At 49.2% G+C, this 20,625-nt stretch overlaps 6 protein-coding genes across 6 annotated transcripts; 4 read left to right on the forward strand and 2 right to left on the reverse strand.

The window, feature by feature from the left end:
- Positions 1 to 116: 116 nt before the first annotated feature.
- Positions 117 to 1,306, reverse strand: BC939DRAFT_131817 (uncharacterized protein). The gene has a single exon (XM_051550076.1). It carries the CDS (start codon positions 1,058 to 1,060, stop codon positions 383 to 385), a length of 678 nt encoding a protein of 225 aa, XP_051413096.1. The 5' UTR covers positions 1,061 to 1,306; the 3' UTR covers positions 117 to 382.
- Positions 1,145 to 1,887, forward strand: BC939DRAFT_448924 (plasma membrane proteolipid Pmp3). Its single transcript, XM_051555304.1, has 3 exons — positions 1,145 to 1,283; positions 1,407 to 1,467; positions 1,651 to 1,887. Exons 1-3 carry the CDS (start codon positions 1,209 to 1,211, stop codon positions 1,686 to 1,688), a joined length of 174 nt encoding a protein of 57 aa, XP_051413097.1. The 5' UTR covers positions 1,145 to 1,208; the 3' UTR covers positions 1,689 to 1,887.
- Positions 1,888 to 2,304: 417 nt separating this feature from the next.
- On the forward strand, positions 2,305 to 3,750 carry BC939DRAFT_131881 (uncharacterized protein). Its single transcript, XM_051550077.1, has 4 exons — positions 2,305 to 2,527; positions 2,661 to 2,680; positions 2,780 to 3,092; positions 3,192 to 3,750. The coding sequence occupies exons 1-4, from the start codon at positions 2,440 to 2,442 to the stop codon at positions 3,536 to 3,538; spliced, it is 768 nt and encodes a 255-aa protein (XP_051413098.1). The 5' UTR covers positions 2,305 to 2,439; the 3' UTR covers positions 3,539 to 3,750.
- Positions 3,751 to 4,256: 506 nt separating this feature from the next.
- Positions 4,257 to 4,712, forward strand: BC939DRAFT_448928 (uncharacterized protein). The gene has a single exon (XM_051555305.1). It carries the CDS (start codon positions 4,266 to 4,268, stop codon positions 4,452 to 4,454), a length of 189 nt encoding a protein of 62 aa, XP_051413099.1. The 5' UTR covers positions 4,257 to 4,265; the 3' UTR covers positions 4,455 to 4,712.
- Positions 4,713 to 4,730: 18 nt separating this feature from the next.
- Positions 4,731 to 5,788, forward strand: BC939DRAFT_448929 (Sds3-like-domain-containing protein). The gene is made up of 4 exons (XM_051555306.1): positions 4,731 to 4,935; positions 5,031 to 5,182; positions 5,285 to 5,557; positions 5,654 to 5,788. The coding sequence occupies exons 1-4, from the start codon at positions 4,896 to 4,898 to the stop codon at positions 5,702 to 5,704; spliced, it is 516 nt and encodes a 171-aa protein (XP_051413100.1). The 5' UTR covers positions 4,731 to 4,895; the 3' UTR covers positions 5,705 to 5,788.
- An 86-nt stretch (positions 5,789 to 5,874) lies between these two features.
- Positions 5,875 to 20,582, reverse strand: BC939DRAFT_396163 (dynein heavy chain; the record flags this gene model as incomplete). The annotated part of the gene is made up of 16 exons (XM_051552270.1): positions 5,875 to 5,942; positions 6,062 to 6,590; positions 6,639 to 7,114; positions 7,210 to 12,647; positions 12,769 to 14,834; positions 14,919 to 16,232; positions 16,334 to 16,798; positions 16,886 to 17,806; positions 17,898 to 18,062; positions 18,204 to 18,630; positions 18,709 to 18,835; positions 18,942 to 19,034; positions 19,124 to 19,361; positions 19,454 to 19,578; positions 19,664 to 19,981; positions 20,348 to 20,582. The coding sequence occupies 16 exons, from the start codon at positions 20,580 to 20,582 to the stop codon at positions 5,875 to 5,877; spliced, it is 13,005 nt and encodes a 4,334-aa protein (XP_051413101.1).
- Positions 20,583 to 20,625: the final 43 nt, after the last annotated feature.

Genomic DNA, 20,625 nt, shown 5'->3' on the forward strand with positions numbered 1-20,625 from the left:
ACTTCAGCATTTACTCCGTCACATCTTTTCTCGAAGCTGCTGATTGTCTGTGCCGATATCTCGAAATAAAGCCATCTTTTGGTTGCCACGCAACGTCATGGATTAGAAACAAATGAAGGAACAATGACTATCACGGACGCTTGGAGCGATGTTTTCTTTGAGAGATTATTGCGCCTTCTGGATGTAGTTATGTGGAATGTGGAGCCAGGCGACCATGCTTAATTGATCCTATGTTATGCTAAAACCTGTATGGTTATCGCTGCTCATGGTGGCTGAGAAGAAAGAAGGCGTTGCATTTGAGTCCCGCTATGAGAGAGATAATATAGCTGTTGCTATCGACTAGGCTGCAGAGCTATAGCCTCAAGATAAGGCGTACATTCGTTCAATTGACACCGCCAATAATGGCAGCAGGAATCAACGACGTGCTCAGGACGCGAAACCTTATTTTACGTCCATGGCAGGCCGGGTACTGAATTCCAAACAACAGCCATAAACAGACGTATGGTCCTAAAATACACAACCCAGAATTTAGAATCGGCCGTATCCGTGTTGCAAACATGCATTCCTTGAAGACAACGAAAAGCGACGATAAGCTATTAGGGAAGAAAGTTTTGTTCCTGCATGTGCTTTTACGCCCACAGAGTCTCGGTGATGACCAACGTACACCAAAACACCATTGGATCCAGGTTTTGTTTGATGTATGATCGACGGCTCTTTTTTTTTTCGCCAAGAGGCCAATGAGGTGGCTCATGATTATGCTCCAGGCTTGCCTCAAGTCCGTTTGAACACAAGTTGTTTGCATGCTGACAAAAGCCGGCCTTGGACTACCTAGGACACAAAAAAAAAAGTTTTCAGCAATAGCAGCAATCATTTTTGGTAAATGATGAGCAAAGAAGGAAAGCCCGAATAGGGCATGGAGTGAGCACATAATGGTTGTATCATTGGGTTCTCGATTCAAATGAAATGATGACGCACTGACAACAAGACACAAATAGCAGGGCGGAACAGGGATCGTCCGCTCCGTTGGTCCGGGTGCAAAGGTGAACGAATGTAAAACCATCTATCCAAGTGCAGTGATGATGACGGCACGTCTTCAGCTGGACAGTATAAAAGAGGCCATCCCTGCACTTTTCTTTCTGGGACATCTTTTTCAACTTCAACACAAATTTCACTTCCTCACAACAACTACTACTACAACAACTCTAACAATGGCTCTTACCTTCTCCGACATCTTCAAGTTTATCTTTGCCGTCATCTTCCCTCCTCTGGGAGTTTTCTTGGAGGTAATATTTCTTGACACTCGAGATGCACACACACATACACACTTGTCAATGGGCTATCGACACGTTTATTTACTGGATGATATATCTCACACGTCTTTTTTCCTCTTCGTGCGAAACTAATAGAAAGGATGCGGCACTGATCTCCTCATCAACATCCTGTTGACCATCCTGGGTTACATTCCTGGTACGTTGCTTGTACTCATCGCACCACCCTTTGTAGAGTTTAATCTTGGTTTCCGGACATTATCTTTTCGAAGTGTGCTCAGCGCATGACGATTATGACACCAAGTGAACTCTACATACTCTTCAGGCCGCCTTCCGCAACAATTTTACTTACTCTCTGTATTCCTTCTTTTTTGTTTTCTAGGTATCATCCACGCCTTCTACATCATTCTGAAGTATTAGAGTGGCCCGGACAAGTGAAGTGATCCGGGCGTTACCTGTACAGAGTCGTCATCAATTCGACCCCACCATCAATCACGGGAGCCGTTGTTCGGTCTCGAGCAGAACTAGCAGCACTCTTATTCATCCTTTCCACCAACCGCTGTAATTTTTAATCTCATGGACACTTGTCTAATAAATAAATGTAATTATGCGCACTCAACATACACGAGTATACTGCAGTAGGGATGATAATGTAAAGTATACTTGCGTACTGAGCATGGGAATGAATACTGAGACAGTGAAATGAACACAAAAGAGGGGAAGAAAGAGGGGGCTGCTGTTCCTCAAATGCATGATAGAACGTATTTCTGAGGAGTAGCGCGGATGCGTTAGATTCGATGAAGCATCTATTCGCTTCTCGTAGACCAATGCTTCCTACATGTTTTTGAAGAAACGACGAGGCAAGGCTGTGTATGTAGGCGCGTATGTGTAAGTGTGTAAGAGGGAGGGGGGTTTTTTTGGTGGCAAACGATGCCGCCAAAAATAAAAATCAGCCCGCAAGGAAACGAACGAATGAGCGCGTGCAAAAAAAAAAAGAGTTGGCAGCTTGGGGCACAGCGCATTTTTTATTTTATTCTTTCTGTTTCTTTTTCTTCATGAACATCGCCCCTCTTCTCTCTCCTCTTCGCCATCCTTGATTCTTAACCTAGCCGATTCATCTTTTTCTCGTCCCCTCACTTTCTCTCTCTCACACATATATAACTTAACTGCAATGTCCTCGATTCAGGAAAAGATGGCTGCGGCCCTTGCCAACAAGGATCTCGGTAACGAATCCTTTAAGCAGGGCGACACCAAAAAAGGTACCTTTGAGCGTTTCTTTTTTTTAATCAACCGTACAACATTAATAAGAAAGAGAAGGAAAAGCGCGTTCTTTGGCCTTCGCATTGACTGCTTCCCACTTCTGTCTTATTCAAATAATGACCACGACTCTAGCCTTGACACAATACCACCTGGTAAGTGACCATCTAACACCACACTCTACCACCGTGGTCAGCTAACCCTTTCCAAGAACCAAGACTGACCTGCCTGTTCCCCTCATTGTCCTTTACTAGGCTGTCCTTGCACTTTCTGGACTGGATAATCAAATGTCGGGGATGCCGATGATGTCCTCAATGCACCCACAGGAAGGTGCTGCGACTGAGGAGCAGAGGAACGAGATCAAATTGAACCTGGCGGTCGTATACGCGAACATGGCTGCATGCCACCTAAAGAACGCCAACTACAAGCGAGCGATTGAGGTTTGTAATTCGGCACTGAAGAATGATCCCAATAGTGTCAAGGCAAAGTTTCGTCGTGGACAGGCAAAGCTCGGAGACGGCAACCTTGCAGGGGCTGAAGCTGACTTTTTGAGCCTTGGCGAGAAAGGTAAAAAAGAAATGGCGCCTGCAGTGTTATACTTTTAACCGCAAAGAAAGACTCCGATCGACAGTTTTATTCATTTCTCCAATACCTACGTACATATAGTTCCTGGTGTCAAGGCAGAGCTTGAGAAGATTAAGAAAAAGTCTAAGGAGGCGGACGAGAAGCAGCGCAAGACCATGGGTGGGTTCTTGTCGAGAGGACGGATCATCACGCCCGAGGACGAGCAGGAGGAGAATTCACAGTCAGCGTCATCGACCTCTGCATCAGCATCAGTTCCAGCACTGGCACCGGCAGTCAAGGCCACACCAAAGTCGAAACCTACATTGGCCTCAAAGACCACCAGTCAGAGCAGGAAGCCCAAGCCCATTCCCAAGGAGGAGGAGTACACGCCCTCGATATGGTCTGGCACTGCCCCCAAGATCCAGGAGCTCGCGGAGGGCGAGGAATAAAGACGGGCTTTCTGCTGAAACCAAGGATCTACGCTTCATGTTCAATGGTTGTAGGTCATCTTATCATATTGGTGCCCCTGTTCTCCATATCTTCATTCAACGCGAATAAAGCCAATGGGTTGCAGTTGAGCCAGTTGAACGGGACTGGCAAAGGAAAACGAGACAAGCCATCGTACCGCAAATGATTCCTTCCCCCTGCTTCTCGTTATATTCGTTCTCTATCACTTCCCTCCCCCACCCTTTCCAGGGCCGACTGGACCACACACACAGCCAGAAACACGTTCTCTCTTCTACTTCAGCATAAGCACAACATTACCTTTCTGTCAACCTCCTTCACTTCCTCACCCATACCACCGTCGTCCAGGCAAAGGATAAGCCGGCACAGGAACTTAGGACAAATAAACGAGTTGTTTCGTTTGCCCAATGCCCCCGTCACAGAAAGCGATGCCCTCATCCTCGTCTGCGACTGATTCAAAACATTTCAACGGCACCAACAGCATCAATAGCAACAACCACTACAACAGCTCATCCACGACCACGACCTCGTCCAAAAAGGCCTCTTCCGCAGGCAGATCCCAGCGTATTCCAGGAACAGGAAGCAATAGCCACCGGAGTAACAGCAAACAGTCTCCAGTGAATTATTACGAGGGTCCTTCCGAAAGCGAGGACTCCTATACGGCCGGAGGTGGATTTATTTCAGAGATGGACGAACACGATTCTGCATTTGATGGGGCTATGGAGTATGATGGGGAGGATGGACGTAGTCTTCTTGGAGATGACTTTGATGTCTTGTCTGACGGTATGTTACTCCTCCTTTGCTTTGTGTTTGTGCCTGTCTTTTTTCTTTTTCGCCATATCTTGCTGTGCTTTTTTTGTTTGGCTTTTTTCTTTTATATCAAACCGTTATTGGATGTGATATCAATTGCATCAATAGTTTTGTCTGACGAAGGAGTGAGTGGATTCCACCACAGTCGAGGGTGTTTTCGTACCATTGGTGCATCCCGCTCATTTGTTTTAGTGGCCGCACGTACATATCGCGGCGTACGACCGTACTTGGATGGACGTCCTCAGCTGCTAATGCACCCAATACACTTCCATTTCCTTGTATTTTTAGTGGCGATAGAAGTACAAGACAGCAAGAAGGAGAAACGTGCACGGGAATTTCAGGAACGACTGCTGAAACTGGAGCTGGAGCTCGACGAGAACAAGCAAACGTATGGCCAACCAATGAACCCGTGAACCAATATCTCTCTCTTTCTCAACGTCGTTTTGTTAGACCTGAAGAATAGATGTACTTGTGCTGACACGATTGCAATTCCATGTCTGTTTTGATACACCTAGGATCTACGAATACCAGATGGCCCGATATAAGGAGGAAATGAACGCCATTTTAAGTGGTAAGTAGTACGTTCATCACAGGTGATATCGTCTCATTTTCGATCGATGGAGTTGACGATACTGAAATAAGAAGCATTTCCTTTTCGCTCTGCAGGCGTGCATCCGGACTTTCATGATCAGCTCGAGGATTTGGCAGAGATTCGGGACACAACTATTGCCAACGCACGATTATTTAGGGACTACCAGTTCGAATGTGCACAGCACGCTTATGAACTTGAGACAGAGCTCGCGGAAGAAGAATACAAGGTATGTACGCGAATCCAGCAAACGAAATGGCTATCAGCGGTTGCAATTGCATTTGTGCACAAGCAAATCACTCACCTTCAACCAATTTTTTGCCATCCTTAGACGGAACAGGAAGGTCTGAGAGAAAAGATGCTAACGGTCATTGATGCCAAGCGGAGGGCGTTGCGCGACGACAAGGAGAACTTGGATATTACGAACGACTTTGCGCTAGAGCCGACTTCTAGAGCAAATTCTGCCAGGCGGATGCTCAGGAAGCGCGGACAGGAGTCTGAGGTTGGATCTAAGAACTCGAAGCGAAAGCCCAACGCTCCTGCGAATTGCAAATGGCTGGCCTCGGATGCTGATGCTCTTGACGATTTGAGTTTGATCCGCAAGGTATGGACACTGTCTTTTGGGAAAGGACATTGTTTTGGAACAAACCGTTCCATGCGATATCTAACGCGTATGCTTCTTTCGCTTTTGTCGAGATAGATTGTTCCCTCGGCTTTAACAAAGAAGTCAACTTCTGTCAAGAAAAAGTAGAAGCCTAGTGAAGTGGCCCCGGATATTTGTCTTTCGTCTGTGTGCCTCATTTGTAGCCATAATAAACAACCATTTCAACACAACACACAACGCTATTCATTTATTTCTCTTTACTCTTTGCAATGGTATCATATTCAATGGACTCCAAGCCTCGTATCTTTTGCGACATCCTACAGGTCATCATCGTCGTCATCCACAAGGCTCTTGATCTTCTTGATCTTGGAAAGCATAGTAACAGCTATAAAAAATAAAACACAAAAGAAAGAAACAACTATGTCAGACGCCTTTTCGCAAACAAGGAGATGAGGCAACCAATGTTCGTGTATGACAGAAGACCCAAAGAAATGATTATCTTACCTTTGTGTGTAGACAGGACGCGCTCGGCATTAGGCGGGAGTCGCAGCCACGTTGGAGGCTCACGTTCAGGCAGCTCACCGACCCATTCCAAGAACTGAGACATCTTCGTTCCTTCGGGCGCAGTCAAGCCCGCATCGTCTCCAGTCGTTTCCACCAGCTTGTACTCCAGATCGTAGCACTCAGGCCTGAAAAACGAGTTCACAAAGCTCTCCAGCAGTTGCTGATCCACATCGCTATCCACACGACCTCCGTACACAGACTGACACAACAGCGTGCGGATGGCATCCCACGGAATACGGTCTGGTGAGACGTTCGCGCGACCCTGACCTACAGTGTCGAGCCAGACATCAATGGTGCTCAACGCACAGTCCTGATCAGAGTCATTAAACTCGTATGCCTTTGTCCATCCCAAGGGTACATAACGAAGACGCTCCAAAACAACCGCGTGAAGCCAAGCAACCATAAAGTAGAGACGAGCGCGCTCGGTCGGGCCCTTGGCATGGCGGGCTGCAGGGATGCCGCGAAGGGACTCTTGCAGGTTCGCTTTGACTCCGGGCTGGGGCTCGAACATGAGCACACGTGAAAGTCGAAGCAAATTCACAGGCACCTTGGGGTTCGTTTCCATCGTCAAGAACAGCCTAAAGTTCGGGTGTGCCTTCAAGCTGTGCAAACGCTTGTCAAGCTGACCGAGCCAAGTGAGTGCCAGATGCACGTTCTTGAGCAAGACCCAGTTTCCAGTTTTCGTCGCAGACGCAATCGCCTGGTCTGCCAAGCTAAAACCTTCCTGAGATCCCATGGCAACAGAGGCAAGGCGAACACCTTGCTCCTGCGCCAGGTTGTCGACACGATACGCGGCATCGTGGCCGGGCACAGAGCAAAGCGAGATGGGCGTTGCTGCCTTGACTTCTTCGCGCACTAACTTGGCGAGATCCAAGTCGGCCTGGCTAACAAAGTTGGGCGTGAATAACTGATCGATGTACTTGGTTGTTGCGGCCAGGAGACGATCTGGGCGGAAACATTTGATCACCAACAACTTCTTAAATTCGTTAATTGCTACAAAAAATAAAAAGCGAAGAAGTGCCTGTCAGTAGTCTAGCGCATAAAAATTAAAACAGCCATGACTCCATGCATTCATCATCGAGACTTACCATCGACTTGAGAGGGCTCCCAGAACACAGGAACATGTACTTCAGCCTTGGAATCATTCCAAACCTTGGCCCACGCGTCAGGGTTGCTCGCAATGTGAGCGGGCATATCCTTGAAAGTTGCCAGCTTCGAGAACTCATCCATCCTCTCAGCACGCTGTTCTTCCGTGAACTCGGCCGTGACTTCACCCTTGGGATTAGAATCGGCACTGAGCAAAAAGTCGTACTCGGTCTCGTCCGCCTGAGAGGATGTTCCACGAATCTTGATCTGTGAAAGTAGCATAGCAAATGTGATATGGTCGTCGTGCAGTAAGGCGCGGCTCGCTCTTCTGTAAGAGACGTTGAAGAGATCGCGCGTGAGAATGTCCAGGCGTTGTCCATAATCCTTGACACCATTGAGTTCAGGGTTCTCATGGAGCACAAAGTTGAAGATGTCCGAGAAAAAGTCGAGCGAGAACTGGTAAAAGTGGTGCAGACGGTTGAGCTGCTCCATAACAAAGAAGATGGAACTGCACGAGTGTGCCAACGGCGTGTAGATAGCCGTGGTCTGTTCAACCTCCTGCATAACGCCTTCGGTCTCCTCCACCTTGCGAGTGACATCTGCAGCCTCACGTTTCAAGGTCTCGAGAGTCCCGATGACCTTGTCGTCGTCCAAGATGTTGCCCTTCGACTCGTTCAAAGCTTGAAGCAACGACTTTTCAAGATGACGCAGCTTGACCTTGAATTCTCCTTGCAACTTGATAAGGTCTGCACGGCGACGATCCACATCAGGTCGCTCTGCCTTGAGCACCTTGCTCAAGCATTGGCTCTGTAGACTGCCTCTTGTCACTGTAAAATTGACGAAGGACACTCGACTGCATACATCTGGTGGGAAATTGACAGACGGGTCTCTGGTCGACAGGAACAGGGTGAAGGCTGGCGAGAAATCAATGTCTTGGTTACCCAGACGGATCAGGACACGACCACCAGTGCGTCGCAGTTCCCTATTCAGGACGGGGTTCATAATGGGGTCCAAGTGCTCGACATCCTGGATCAGAAGAGGGTTACCGAAACGCAAGGCACTCTCCAGGTTCTTGAGGAAGGAGTCGTCGAGGAAACTGGTCACGGTGATCTTGCGATCCTTGTACTCGTTCATCAGGAAAGTCGTGGCCTGACCAGAGGGATCAATGATGAGAGGATATCTATTGAAGCGCTGGAGAATGATAGCATTTTCCACACAGAGGTCGTCTGCAGGAAGAGAGCGCTCAGTCCAGGACAAGCGGTCGTCTGCTGTGGAAAGGTATTCTGCAAGTGAAATGTCGGTCTTGAACTGAATACCAGCCTTAGTGAGGTGGTCCGCCCACTTGTGGAACAAGAGCTCACGATACTGTTGGTCAAAGTAACCGCCATAGGCCAGGAAAGCTGATGCCAGCAGAACGTCTCCGACAGTGGTCGCCATCTGGGTGTCGAACGAATGGCTTCCAGCCTCCCAACGAACCTTCTCAGACGAGAGCGAATCGAGCAGGGTAACACTGCGGTCAACCTTAGACTTGACGCGCTCCATCTCGCTCTTGATAGAACCAACCTCTGAAATAAGAACCGCGTATTCCTCCTTGTAAGTCGCGATACTGTTCTCAAGCTCCACGATCATTTTCTCAATGCTGGACGCCTGCATGACTGTTGCCTGGGCACTATCCTCAAGCTCCTGAACTTCCTGACGAAGAGGTCCGACTTTGTCCAGAATCTCAGAAAAGTTCACCTGAGCAATGACCCACTTGACCAGAGGACCGCAGGCCTTACTGGCGTGGTTCACAGTCTCAAAGTTGTAATTGGGGTTGCTAAGGTATTCGGCCTTCATCCTGGCGCGCATGTTGGGCGTCATTTGTCGATCCGTATCAAAGTTGACAATACTGGAGATAAAGTCATCGCGACGAATAATTGCCTGCACCGTCTTCCAGCTCTCCAGCCTGTGTCCAAGAAGAGTGCAGACAGATTCCATGGCCATCTTGACAGCCTCGGGAGGGTTACCCATAGAACGCACCTCAGTCAGCTGAGCCTTCTTAATGTCCGTAACAGCCTTCTGGGCTTCCTTAACAGCGGGTTCGGCATTGGCAAGATCAGCCATGACAACATGCCTACGGCGAGCAATCTCCTTATTTTGGATCCCCAGCGCAACCTGGATCTCCTCCGATCTCTTTTTCTTTGTTTCAGCCTCCTGCTGGTCAGCCACCATCTTCTGCAGCTTGTCGTTGGCCTGTCGATTCTTGATCTCGAGCTCGCTCTTCTTTATGGCAAGACTTTTTCGGAGTTCCTCAACCTTCACGACAGTGTCCTTCAGTTTGTCAAGACCAACGTTCAAGTGTCGCTGCTGTTCCTCGAGATCCTCACGCTTCTCGTTATAGAGACGGACATAGTGACGAATAAAGTCGAGGTAGTGACGAGGGGTAACATAGCCGCGCCTTCCGTTTCTCTTACTCAACTTAGCGTTCACCTCATAGAGCGACTGATGCACATAGACAAACGCATTGGTGATAGCATGGCGATGAGTCGGCATCTCAGGAAGATTGCGGTACACTACTGGGAAGTTTTGAGGAGGCGAATAATGGGGTCGATCCAGATCCAAGCTGGTGGTGAATTCCTGGCCAACTTGGAAGAATGCCTGGTCGGACCAGTCACCAAACCAGTCGAGTACACAACGGTTGAACAAGGCAGGCGAGGTTGCAGCACGGGAAGCCAATCCTTCCTCGGGCGGATTCATGGTGAACACGACATGCAGGTTCTTCATGACTTGTTGAGTGAACCATTTGTACAGCTCTTCGCTCGAGTCCAACATCAGACCATCTCTCTGAGCTCCCTCTTTACACGCCGTCATCAACGAAGCGTACTCGTCCCCTTCAAACAGTCCAGGGACCTCGGCGTTGGCCAACAAAGTGTTCATCCTCTCCAAGAATCCAGAATCAAGAACGTTGGACTCGTCCAGGATGAAGCACACCTTTTCACCCTTGCAACCAGCGCGACGAAGCACAACTCGGAGATCCTCGTCGAAGTCAGCGGCTGTGTACTTGTTGTGAACCTTGATCTGGAAAACACTCAGACCATTCATCCAGGCAACAAAGCGCGACAAGGTGGTCTTTCCGCTTCCACTGACACCGATCAGCAGCATGTGGCCCTGCATCTGACGGAAGACACGGTCGATACGCAAGACGTGGTCCAAAACATCATTGAAGAGCGCGAGTGGAACATCCAGCTCCTCCTCATAAAAGACCTTGAGACGAGCCTTGGCATAGTCACGGAGTTCTTCGCGGTCGACTGGAACATAGTACTTCGAGAGCCAGTTCGAATATAAGATGGGACGACCCAGCGCTGCTTCCTGATCGAGACCGGGGAAGTGCTTCATGGCAATACGGTCGATCTCGTCGTCGGTCCATTTGCGTTCCTCCTCTGTCACGAGACGATCCTGGAATAAACGAAGAGCTTCATGGGCCCAGATGCGCACCAAGCCCTCGACACTGAGTGTCTCCATAGGTTTGATCGCCTCAAAAATACCACGCATCCAGCGCGTCAGCTCACGAGGACTGTAAATGTAATGAGCTTGCATCTCAGGAACGAAATGAGCCTGGGAGCAGAGATACAGTTCAACCATGGCGGCAGTGAGAGGCTCGGAATAGGCACGAAGGGATGGGACAACTTTAAGCATAGCACGGCAGAAGGTGCTGTAAATCTGCTTGAGCGAGATCTCTCCGGGATAGTCGACCATGACCAGTGGGACATGGCGCAGGAAACGATGAGTAAGAGGGATACGACCAGGGTCGGTAGGAGGGTTACAGGCGCCAACAAACTGGATGCGCTCCAGCTTGACCCAAGACTTATCCGTTGTCCTCCAAAAACCACCGCACTCGACTAATTGACGCATAAATGAGATCACACGCTGAGTACCGTACTTGTCCATGGACGGCAGATTGATTTCATCACAGAAGACCACAAGCCAGCGACCTAGCAATACAGGCGACAACAAGACTCCATTGGGCGTCTTACGGTACTCGCAGTACTGTTCGAGCGTCTTGAGAATCAGTTCGGGAGTAGTAGCACTGGAGAAGTTAAGACCGACGACTTCCATCTCTGGCAGCTTTCGTAGAGCGCTGAATAGTGTCATGGTCTTTCCGGAACCAGGAGGACCGCAGAGGATCAACGGCTTGTGCTCAGAGAGCCACGAGTAAAGGACCTCCTCGTGACGAACAGTGTCAACTGTTGGAATAACAACATCAGCCTCCGCCACGGTGTGGGTCTCGATCTCAATAACAGGGACCCTGGCCTGCCATGGAACCCAATCACCAGAGTTGATGTTGACATCGAAATCAATAATGGACATATTGGCAATCTGGGGCAGTTCAATGGTGGTCACGTCGCGAACGAAGTCTCCGAGACGGGTACGGAGCTCCAGTTTGGCATCTCCTGAGAAACTCCAGATGGCCGAGAATACAAGGCGCTTGGACATGTAGCTGTCGAGCTGTTCCGCACCCATGGGGAAATCAGAGTGCTGGCTGTTGTACTGGATAACGTTGCGGACACTCTTGTTGAGGAGCGAGAAAAGAGTGCCCAGGACGCGCATCGTTGTGAAGTCCATGATATGCTCGAGGGTAGCTGCATAATCCAGGGCTCTCGGAATAAGCCCATCCTCAGCAAAGTGGGGCTCGAGAATGCTGGCGCAAGCCTGCTGGGTAAGAAGGATGGGTGATGCAGCGCGGTTCTCCTCGGTCTCGACACGGCGAACAGTGACCTCCTCGTCGACTTCATCCAGGGGCACATTACGAAGAGTAGCAAAGTAGTTGGAGAAGACCATCGAGCGATCAATGACATCGCTACTGTACCAGACCATTCCGCAGCGACTGACAGTGGCGAGTGTGGCATACTTCAGAGTCTCGACTTCAAACATGATGCGGACATTTGGCGGCAAACTCAATCGCTCTCCGTTGGGAAGAGTTAATAGCCTATTGTCGTCCAGGACACTGTTCAAGTTCTCAACCCATTCAGGATCAACGTCTCCGTCAAAGATAATCCAATGACGCTTGGTGCTCTCGCCACGGACATTGTCGACAATCTTGCGGAGAATATTAGTGAACAGACCATCGGTCCACTCTCGGGTCGTGGGGTCCAGAACACCGTACAAGGCCTCCTTGGACATGGCCTTGGGATCAATTACATACGACTGCCCCTCAACGCCTTCAACAACCTCCAAGGCTGCGAGCAGGACCTGCCAGGCGTTGGATTTGCCGCTTCCTGAAGGTCCGACCATCATCAATCCGTGGTGAATGCGCTGAATCTGATACAACTGCAAGATCTTTTCCATCCAAAGGTCTCCGACAACCAAACGACGCTTATCGCAGATATCCTTGATGGCCTTACGCAAGGGCTGCAGACTGACAGGGTTATATTCGACTCCAGGGAACACAGCCTTAAGAAGACTAGAGAAAAGATAAGAGAAAAATATAGCATTATCATGTCAGCACATCTTCAAAAAGCATATAAAGTAAGCGATGGGCAAAACACTTCAAAAGCTAATAATCGACGCATGCCCCAGCCTACCCCATCAAAATCGAAATATCATCCGCAACCAACTTGGGTACAACGGTCTCCCTGATACTCTGAATCAAAATCTCCTGTTCAGGGACGCCCTCCGAAATGCGCTCAAACTCGGCGGTGAGATTCTCAGGGTTGGATGACCGAAGTTCCTGAAGGCGATCACGCTTCATGTTACCGGCACTGACAAGTACACTCTTAAGTGCACGAAGACCAAAGTCGTAATGCGATTGAGGGGACAGTTTCTCGTCGCACAGGTTGAATAGGGGAATGACTTTGGACGCCAACATTTCGGCCGTGCGGAAACCCTGCGACGACAACATGACCTGAGCGATGAGTTCTCTATCGGGCTTGGTCATGGCAATGCTGCGGAACAGCTTCTTGAGATTGTCGGGCAAGTTGGATCGTCCAGCATATCCAGGATTCATGGTAATGAAGATACCGGTGTTGGTGTTGACCCTCACATTCTTGCCCACCAACTCAATCTCGTGGTTCGGGTTGGTCTTAGCTTCCTTGAGACCGAGCTGAATCGTCTGAACTTGCTGTGAGACGGCGGACAAAATTCTCTCCTCCAAACGGTTGAACTCGTCAAAGCATCCCCAGGCGCCGACCTGCGAAAGACCGATGAAAATACGACCCATAGCCTGGAAGTCAAAGTTCTCGTCACAGCAGAAGACAAGTACAAAGCGACCGAGTTGAATACCCAGCGCCTTGACGGACTCCGTCTTTCCTGTACCGGCGGGTCCAAAGGGCGAACCACCAAGACGCGATTCCAATGCCTGCGTGAGAGTGAGGTAGCAGCGATCTGTCAGTGGCGTCTGGACTAGGCGCTCGGTGACACCAAAATATTCGTAGCCGTACAAGAAGGAGGCGTTGGCCATGTTGATGGTCAAGCACTGTAGCGGATCCTCATGGCTGGAGTTGAAGTAGAATCGCATCTGAGACAACCAAGTAAAGTCTTTTGAGGAAGAAATCTTGTTGCGGAGGAGGACACGGATCACGTCGCGCTGGTGAACAAGGTCGGTAATCAAATGCTCGCACTTCTTGCGCAGAATGGGGGCAAGATCTTGAAGAACTGTATCCGCCAAAACGCCGAGGGCTCGCTGGACATAATCGAGGGCCTGTTGCATCAACTGCTCATTCCACGCGCCAGACTCTCCCATGGCAGCAAGGGCGCGCTCGACGGAGGTAGTCCAAGTGGTCTGCGACGTAAGAACGACCAGCTGATCAGGAACCTTATCCATCCAGCTCAGGAACATAGTTGGGTCGAGGGTCTCGGCAAAGTAAAAAACGTTCATCTCTTGCACGGACTCGGCCATGATCTGCGCCAAGGACATACGCATCTCCTTTTCGACAAGTGTCAGCCAGTCGTTGATCCTTGGGTTGTCCTTGATCGACACAGGGGTTTTGAACATAACATTCTCGCCCTCCTTGGAAGACATACCAAGAACGGTGGTCACGTCTTCGCTGAGGATAATGCTGCTAATACCAGCGAACATCTTCTTGAAGTGCTTCTGAATACGGACGACGTCCTTGCTGTTTCCGATAATCTCGAGCAAATCTTCGTCTCCCACAAAGTAAAAGCGAGGAAAAGAAGAACGTTCCCTTTCCAGGTACTCTCCCAGTGCCTTCTGAATCTTGCCCAGGAGATCGGCCAAACGCTCGAGTGACTTTTGGATGTTGGCAATGTTGAGGACGTCCAAGACAAAGGGGGACTTGTAGACCTTCTTCATGACAGTCAAGAACTCAGAATTGATGTTCTGGAAACGCGACGACTCAACAGGAAGCAGGTGCTTGATGTCGTGGCTTCCAGTAAAGATACCCTCCAGGTAAACCCATTGACGCTGCACATCGATCCAAACATCGAAAAGAACGTGGATGCGGTTCAATTTCTCTTCCCATCCTGCCGCTTCCTCCTCAAAGACCTTGTAGTATGGAGATAGCTTCATTGCTGACAAAAAGTTGAGGTTCTCGCTGCACTTGGCAAATAGATCGTCCCAACCACGGATAAGTCGGCACTTGTTCTGGTAGTTAACCAAATCGAGTACATAGTTGGTCCATGTCTCGCGAACCTATGTTTTGCGACAGTAAAATTGATTAGGGACGGCTGAAGCCAAATATCAAGGCTGCGTTGCAAATAATATTCAAATGTTTACCTGCTTCAAGAACTCCTCAAGAGCCATCTCTCCTTGAGCGACGACAATGATGTCGCGGACAAGACTTTCGTTGCGTCTGAGGTCGAGGTCCCAAATGTTGCCAACAGTCATTTCAGACAGAGTCAGGCGCCCTTCAACACGAAGAGCCTTGAATAGCTGACGCCAGTGACGCTCGCGGAGAGCCTCGGACTTGAGGTCAGTCAACAACGGGTTGACCTTGAGATACAATCGAAGGGATTCTTGGACGTATTCGAAGGCTGCATATTGACGCATGCGATTGGGCATATCCTTGGTTGAGTTCATCAAGGTATCCAGCTGAGTTCTGATCTTGCGAGGAACTACAGTCGACCAGAGGGTGTCCTTGATCTCAAAGATGGATTGCCAGATCTTGGCCAGAGAGCTCCAGACAGACTTGAGGTCGCGAAGTTCTTCCAGGACTGGTTCCAGGCGATCGTCCATGGAGAGGTCAAGGTCGAGGGCCTCCTTGGCGCGGCAAACCATGTCAAACTCCTCCTTGACTCGAGTGACACGCCCTTCAAAAATGTTGAGGGTGTTAGTGGCAATATCGGGCTTGATGTTTCCTTGCACTGGCTTGTTCTTCTCCCAATCCTGCAAGATCTCCGAGATTTTCTGCTCCACCAACTTGTCCTCGGTCACAATCTTCATCTGCAGTCCAGCAATCTGATCCTGAATGGCGTTGTTCTTGCGGCTCAAAATCTCGTTGAACGCGCTCCATTCGCCGTCAACCTGATCGCAGTAGAGCCAGTCGCCGGGAAACTGGTAGCGCTGACGCTCCAAAGTTTTTTGGCCCTGTCGGAAGAGCTCCACATCGTGCTCCCACTTGGCGACCTTGCGCTTGAGATCTTGAACAAAGGTGATGAAAGTGACTGCCTCACCAGTTGCGTTACTGTCGACAGAGTGCAACTCAAGATCGTATCGGGCCTTGGAAACTGCACCGTGGAACTCCTTCATGGATGTTCCCAGCATGTTGCCAAAGCGGTTGAGCACCTCGCGCTGCCAAGAATCGTACTTTGCGTTCACCTTGGACTGGACCTGCTCGTAGTCAATAACCGCAGAACCGAAAGACTGCTCAGTTTCAGAGTTGTCGAATGTTGTGCGCGCCTTCTTGATCTCCAGAAGGAGCTGCTGCCACTTAGCCAAATCATCACCAAGGAGAGTAAAGATATACTGGGACTCCAAATCCCAAAGTGATTGATACTGCAGCCAGATGTCGACGTATTCCTTGACTTGCGTGACTTTGGCCTCAATCATCTCGTATGCCTTAGGAAGAGAGTCGTCTGGGATCTTGGTCAGCTGTATAATAAAACGAAATAAAAATGATGATTTAGTATGAGACATTAATAAAAGGTGCTGGCAGGTGTTGGCAGGTCCTGTTCATAGCAAACGGGCATTACCAAGTCAGAGTAGGTCAAATCTTCGACACTGTCTTGAACGACAAGTCCAATCTCATATCTGGAGCTCTGAATTCTGGTCAACGTGCAGACAACCGAGAGCCAATCGTGCAGCTGGCTGTACCAGCTAGCGCGGGTCTGCTCAACTGGAGGATCGAGATACATGACCTGGTTTTTGATGCGAATCTCGTGGACAAGGACCTTTAAAGCCGGCTTCACCTCGTTCGCCTTGGTCACAACATTTGCGCGTTCTGTTTCGCGGTTCGTGCGACGCTTCTTGTTCTTGCTGTGAATGGTCAACTCCCTGGAATCAGCAGCGCCTTCTTCGTGGTCATCACGCTGATACTCAAGCATCCATGCCTTGATCGCCTGTTGCAAACGACCAACAAGCAGCGCCTCCACTCTGGCATCAAGCTGAGCAACCCACTGATCCAAGTTAGAGTAAGATTCCAGGTTGAGGCGATCGATCTGGAGCAAGGTTAAACGTGCAGGGTTAATGTTTGAAATGCGGGTATAGTTGATTAAAAAAATAGGATACTGATGTCAAGTACGTACCAGCTTCTGAATGCGCATGAGAATACTGGCAAACGTCGAGTGAACGAACAGACAGACGGGAAGTTCATCGATCAACTTCACAATCTCGTCATAGATCGAGATGAGCGAGTCCACCTTGTCCTGGAAAATCGATACCACGGATGCAAATTCGCGCACGAACATGATATGGCGGTTCTCTCGTGCATCCACAGCACTGCCGGGGGCAATGTAAGCAGAGACGTTGGCGTACGTGTTGGCAAAGTGCTCCCATCGAAGGTTTACACCCTTAGAAACCATCTTTTGCGCGTCGTTGCGATATCCTGCGACAAGTGTGGCAATCTCTCCGTGGCGCTGAACTTTGTTGACCATTTGGCTGTAAGTGCGGATAGTCTCCATCAAACTGACAGCGAAGGGATAGACTCGTTTGGCATCCTTGGCAATGATGCTGACATTGTGTGGAACCTGATATTTTAGCCAGAGGAGATTGCGGACCTCCTTAAAAAGGGTGATGATCTGGGCATCAAAATTCACCCCGAGCTGTAGAACGTTTCCTTGGGCACGGTTGCGGGTGATCTCGAACAATGGACCAGACACTGTGAGCTCACGACGGGTAATCTCGTTGAACCATGCCTCGTAGATCGGCCTGGTATCCAGCTTCTTCCTGAAACTGCTGCTCTCACTCTGTAGCTTTTGACCCTCTGCATACATTTCCCAGCCCTTTCCGAGGACATCCTCCACGCGCTTCATGTATGTCGAGAGCTGACGCTCAATCTGACGCGCCCAGATGATATGTCCAGAGATCGGGGGCAGATCACGCAACTGCGACATGTGGTAGGCGTCCGAATGACGGTATTGCATCTTGAACTTATCATGCAGCTTTTTGATGTCGTCCTTCACTTTCTCAATCAGCTGCGTTTGATATTCTTGAATGGCGCCACGAATCTGTGAGGAGACAAAATGGGTATGACTTATTAATCTTTCTGCAGCATATAACTTGCAGTCGGCCCAATGACGATGTTAAAAGTGACGTTACCTTGGGGCGGACGAAAAGGGCATTGAACTTTGAGAACACACGGAACATCTCGTTGGCGTTCTTGGCAATTCCAAGTCTGTCACGAAGTCGAGCAATAATCTGGTTCTCGACCCTGGAGACTCGCTCATTGTAAGACACCTCTGCAGTCACCCAAATCTCTGTGCCCTCTGTGAGCCGAAAAAGAGATGCAAGTGTTAACGAATGCTTTTAACGTATTGCAGCATGGAATTCCACAACATGCAAATACATACCGACGGAAACGTCGAGGACATCGACGTTCTTGACGCTTTCGTAGGCGAGCCTGACCTCCTCGACTGCATTTACATCGCTGAGACCAACGCTCTCGGTCTCCTCAACCTCTAAAGAAGACTTGGTCGCAAAGCCGCTAGGCTTTGTCATGACCTTCAAGATGGTCTGATGGAGCTGCTCGTGCTGCTTCCTGAAGTTGCGAACAAAAAGAATGCGCTCCTGGAGCTTAGCGTGTGCTGGGTTGATCTTGATCGGGAGAAATTTCTCCGATCGTTTGCGGGTCACCTCACGAGCAACATTGGTAAATTCCTTAATGACCTCGTCCCAGGTCTTGAAGACCTCCACAGCTCCCGCAGTCGCCTTTTCGAAATCATCATAGTCCATATACATCAATCGCCTGCTTCCCAATACTCGTAGCAACTGGTCGTTAAGATCCTTCGAAATCGCTTCAACGAGGGGCAAAGCTCGCCGAATAGGATAGGGCCTATACAAATCACATGGACACAATGTTAACATTATCTGTTGAGGTTCCCGTTGAGCGCGAACCAGGTATAATACGTACGAAAGCTTCAGCTTCTTGTTGATATGTCCGAAAATCTGTAGGAGTGAGTCGCGGACCTTATTCGCATCCGTTGCGGCCAACAGCTCGTTCAATGGGAAATCTTTCATAAGCTGGTTATACTTGTGAACTAAAAAATGAGTTTGAAAAGAAAAAGTCGTGTGCACAATTAATTAAATGTGTCTCTTCTTGCATTAACCAGCTCATATCGAGCAGTGAAGCGATGCATGGCATACCTTTCTCAGTTCCCTCCTTCAAACCAGTGTCCGCGATAAAACTAACTGTCGCATGAAAACGCTTCGCATGTTTCAAAATGTCGAGGGTGAGGACTAATAATATATATAAAAGTGAGTTAGAAATGGGAATTATTTAGCACAAAGAGACGTCGTGAACTCATTCATAAAGGCATTATACTCACCAATTTGATCGCTCTTCAGTTGCTCGTCAATCTTCTCCAGCGCCCTCTCCATGCTGAGCCAGAAGTTAATCTCTTGGATGGCTGTTCCTGAAGCGGGGTCTCGTGACAGCTTGGTGACCTTCTGAATCTCCTTAATCCACCCATTGACATCTCCTTGCAGCTTGTTCAAGAAAGTCGAGTCTGAAAAGCACGATGAATCAAGAGCATCCACTGTGACACGGCGACCCTCAGCACGGCACTAATGGAATGACAGCGCGCACGAGTGTTTGTATCAGTACAGATTAATTCAGGAGAATCTTAAGTATTCGGAGCAAAGCACAGAACGCTTACTTCGTCAATGGCTCGCTGCACAACGGGGTGGATATTCAATGAAATCTCGGGAATCTCGACGTTTTGCTGCAGATGCAAGAGAGACAGTTCCAGTTCGGCAATCTTTTTCTTAGCCATTGGGATTCCTATATACACGAAAAACAGCGTTAGCCATACAATTGTGACACTCAGAACCCTGCATCGGTAGTGGTTTTGAGGTGTGAAACTCACCCATCTTGCCATCCTTATCATCAGGCCGCTTGCTTGAAGCACCGCTCTCGGCGCCGCCCTTGGTGCTCACATAAGCATTGAAGTAGGGACTGACGGCATAATGGATATAGGAGTGAAGAGCCTCGTATGGACTAGAGAGACCAAGTCCACCGTCGTTCGCAGCAGGGCCAGGCAGGTTGATGAACTGGACCTGAGTTTGCAAAGGTCTTGAGGTATCGATGGTAGGACCGCGCTTGATGAGGGCAAGCGAACCAACATGATTGCTATGATATGTCAGCTCGTGGCTGACCGAGTACGAGAATGCCTGCGACGAATTGGCTAGATATCAACATCAACAGGGCAATATATCAAATCAAATAAAACAAAAGAAAAATATTTGGGGCACATGTCAGCATTGGGTTGATAAACCTATACTTGGGTGGATGCATGCGCGTCTGTACGATGCTTTGCAAGAGGGGAGGGGAACAGAGTCATAAGACAACGCCTCAACAAAACGACCAAGGATAAACCTTCCCATGTGCTTCTTCTACCAAAAAAAAAGCGTTTGTTTATCACAAAACTGACCCTCACGGAGACCCCAAAGCGACGTGCATCGAAATGAATCAATGGCTATCATCGCCGCCATTTTGAGTATTGGGTCCTGAATCAAGCACAGCACCATCTCGTGGTATCAAAGGGACTTACAACCGTCACTGGCAGACTCGATCTCCTTAAGCACATACAGGGCTGGAGTCTGAGGATCAATAGCAAAGCGGCGCAGACGTTCTGCCGAGTCTGGGAACGAGAACAAGGATATATCGAGGTCCGCCTGCTCCGCCCCGAGAAGTAACACGAGAAGTTTCTCCAGGTAGATCTTCAGAACATCGACGTCGACTGCAACATCGACACCGACAACTGGAAGACCGACGTCCTCATCCATTTGCAGCATTTCTTTTCGGCTGCGGCTCCTCTCCTTTTGTTGA

The sequence above is a fragment of the Gamsiella multidivaricata genome, assembly GCF_025024155.1.
Source record: "Gamsiella multidivaricata strain RSA 2152 chromosome Unknown BC939scaffold_26, whole genome shotgun sequence".
Classification (NCBI taxonomy): Eukaryota; Fungi; Mortierellomycota; class Mortierellomycetes; order Mortierellales; family Mortierellaceae; genus Gamsiella; species Gamsiella multidivaricata.

Coding starts and splice junctions, on each gene's coding strand:
- BC939DRAFT_131817 (XM_051550076.1), bottom strand. CDS start 1,060: ATGGTTTTACATTCGTTCACCTTTGCACCCGGACCAACGGAGCGGACG.
- BC939DRAFT_448924 (XM_051555304.1), top strand. CDS start 1,209: ATGGCTCTTACCTTCTCCGACATCTTCAAGTTTATCTTTGCCGTCATC. Junction 1,284..1,406: donor CTCTGGGAGTTTTCTTGGAG/GTAATATTTCTT, acceptor CGAAACTAATAG/AAAGGATGCGGCACTGATCT. Junction 1,468..1,650: donor CATCCTGGGTTACATTCCTG/GTACGTTGCTTG, acceptor TTTGTTTTCTAG/GTATCATCCACGCCTTCTAC.
- BC939DRAFT_131881 (XM_051550077.1), top strand. CDS start 2,440: ATGTCCTCGATTCAGGAAAAGATGGCTGCGGCCCTTGCCAACAAGGAT. Junction 2,528..2,660: donor GCAGGGCGACACCAAAAAAG/GTACCTTTGAGC, acceptor CCACGACTCTAG/CCTTGACACAATACCACCTG. Junction 3,093..3,191: donor TTTGAGCCTTGGCGAGAAAG/GTAAAAAAGAAA, acceptor ACGTACATATAG/TTCCTGGTGTCAAGGCAGAG.
- BC939DRAFT_448928 (XM_051555305.1), top strand. CDS start 4,266: ATGGGGCTATGGAGTATGATGGGGAGGATGGACGTAGTCTTCTTGGAG.
- BC939DRAFT_448929 (XM_051555306.1), top strand. CDS start 4,896: ATGGCCCGATATAAGGAGGAAATGAACGCCATTTTAAGTG. Junction 5,183..5,284: donor TCGCGGAAGAAGAATACAAG/GTATGTACGCGA, acceptor TGCCATCCTTAG/ACGGAACAGGAAGGTCTGAG. Junction 5,558..5,653: donor ATTTGAGTTTGATCCGCAAG/GTATGGACACTG, acceptor TTGTCGAGATAG/ATTGTTCCCTCGGCTTTAAC.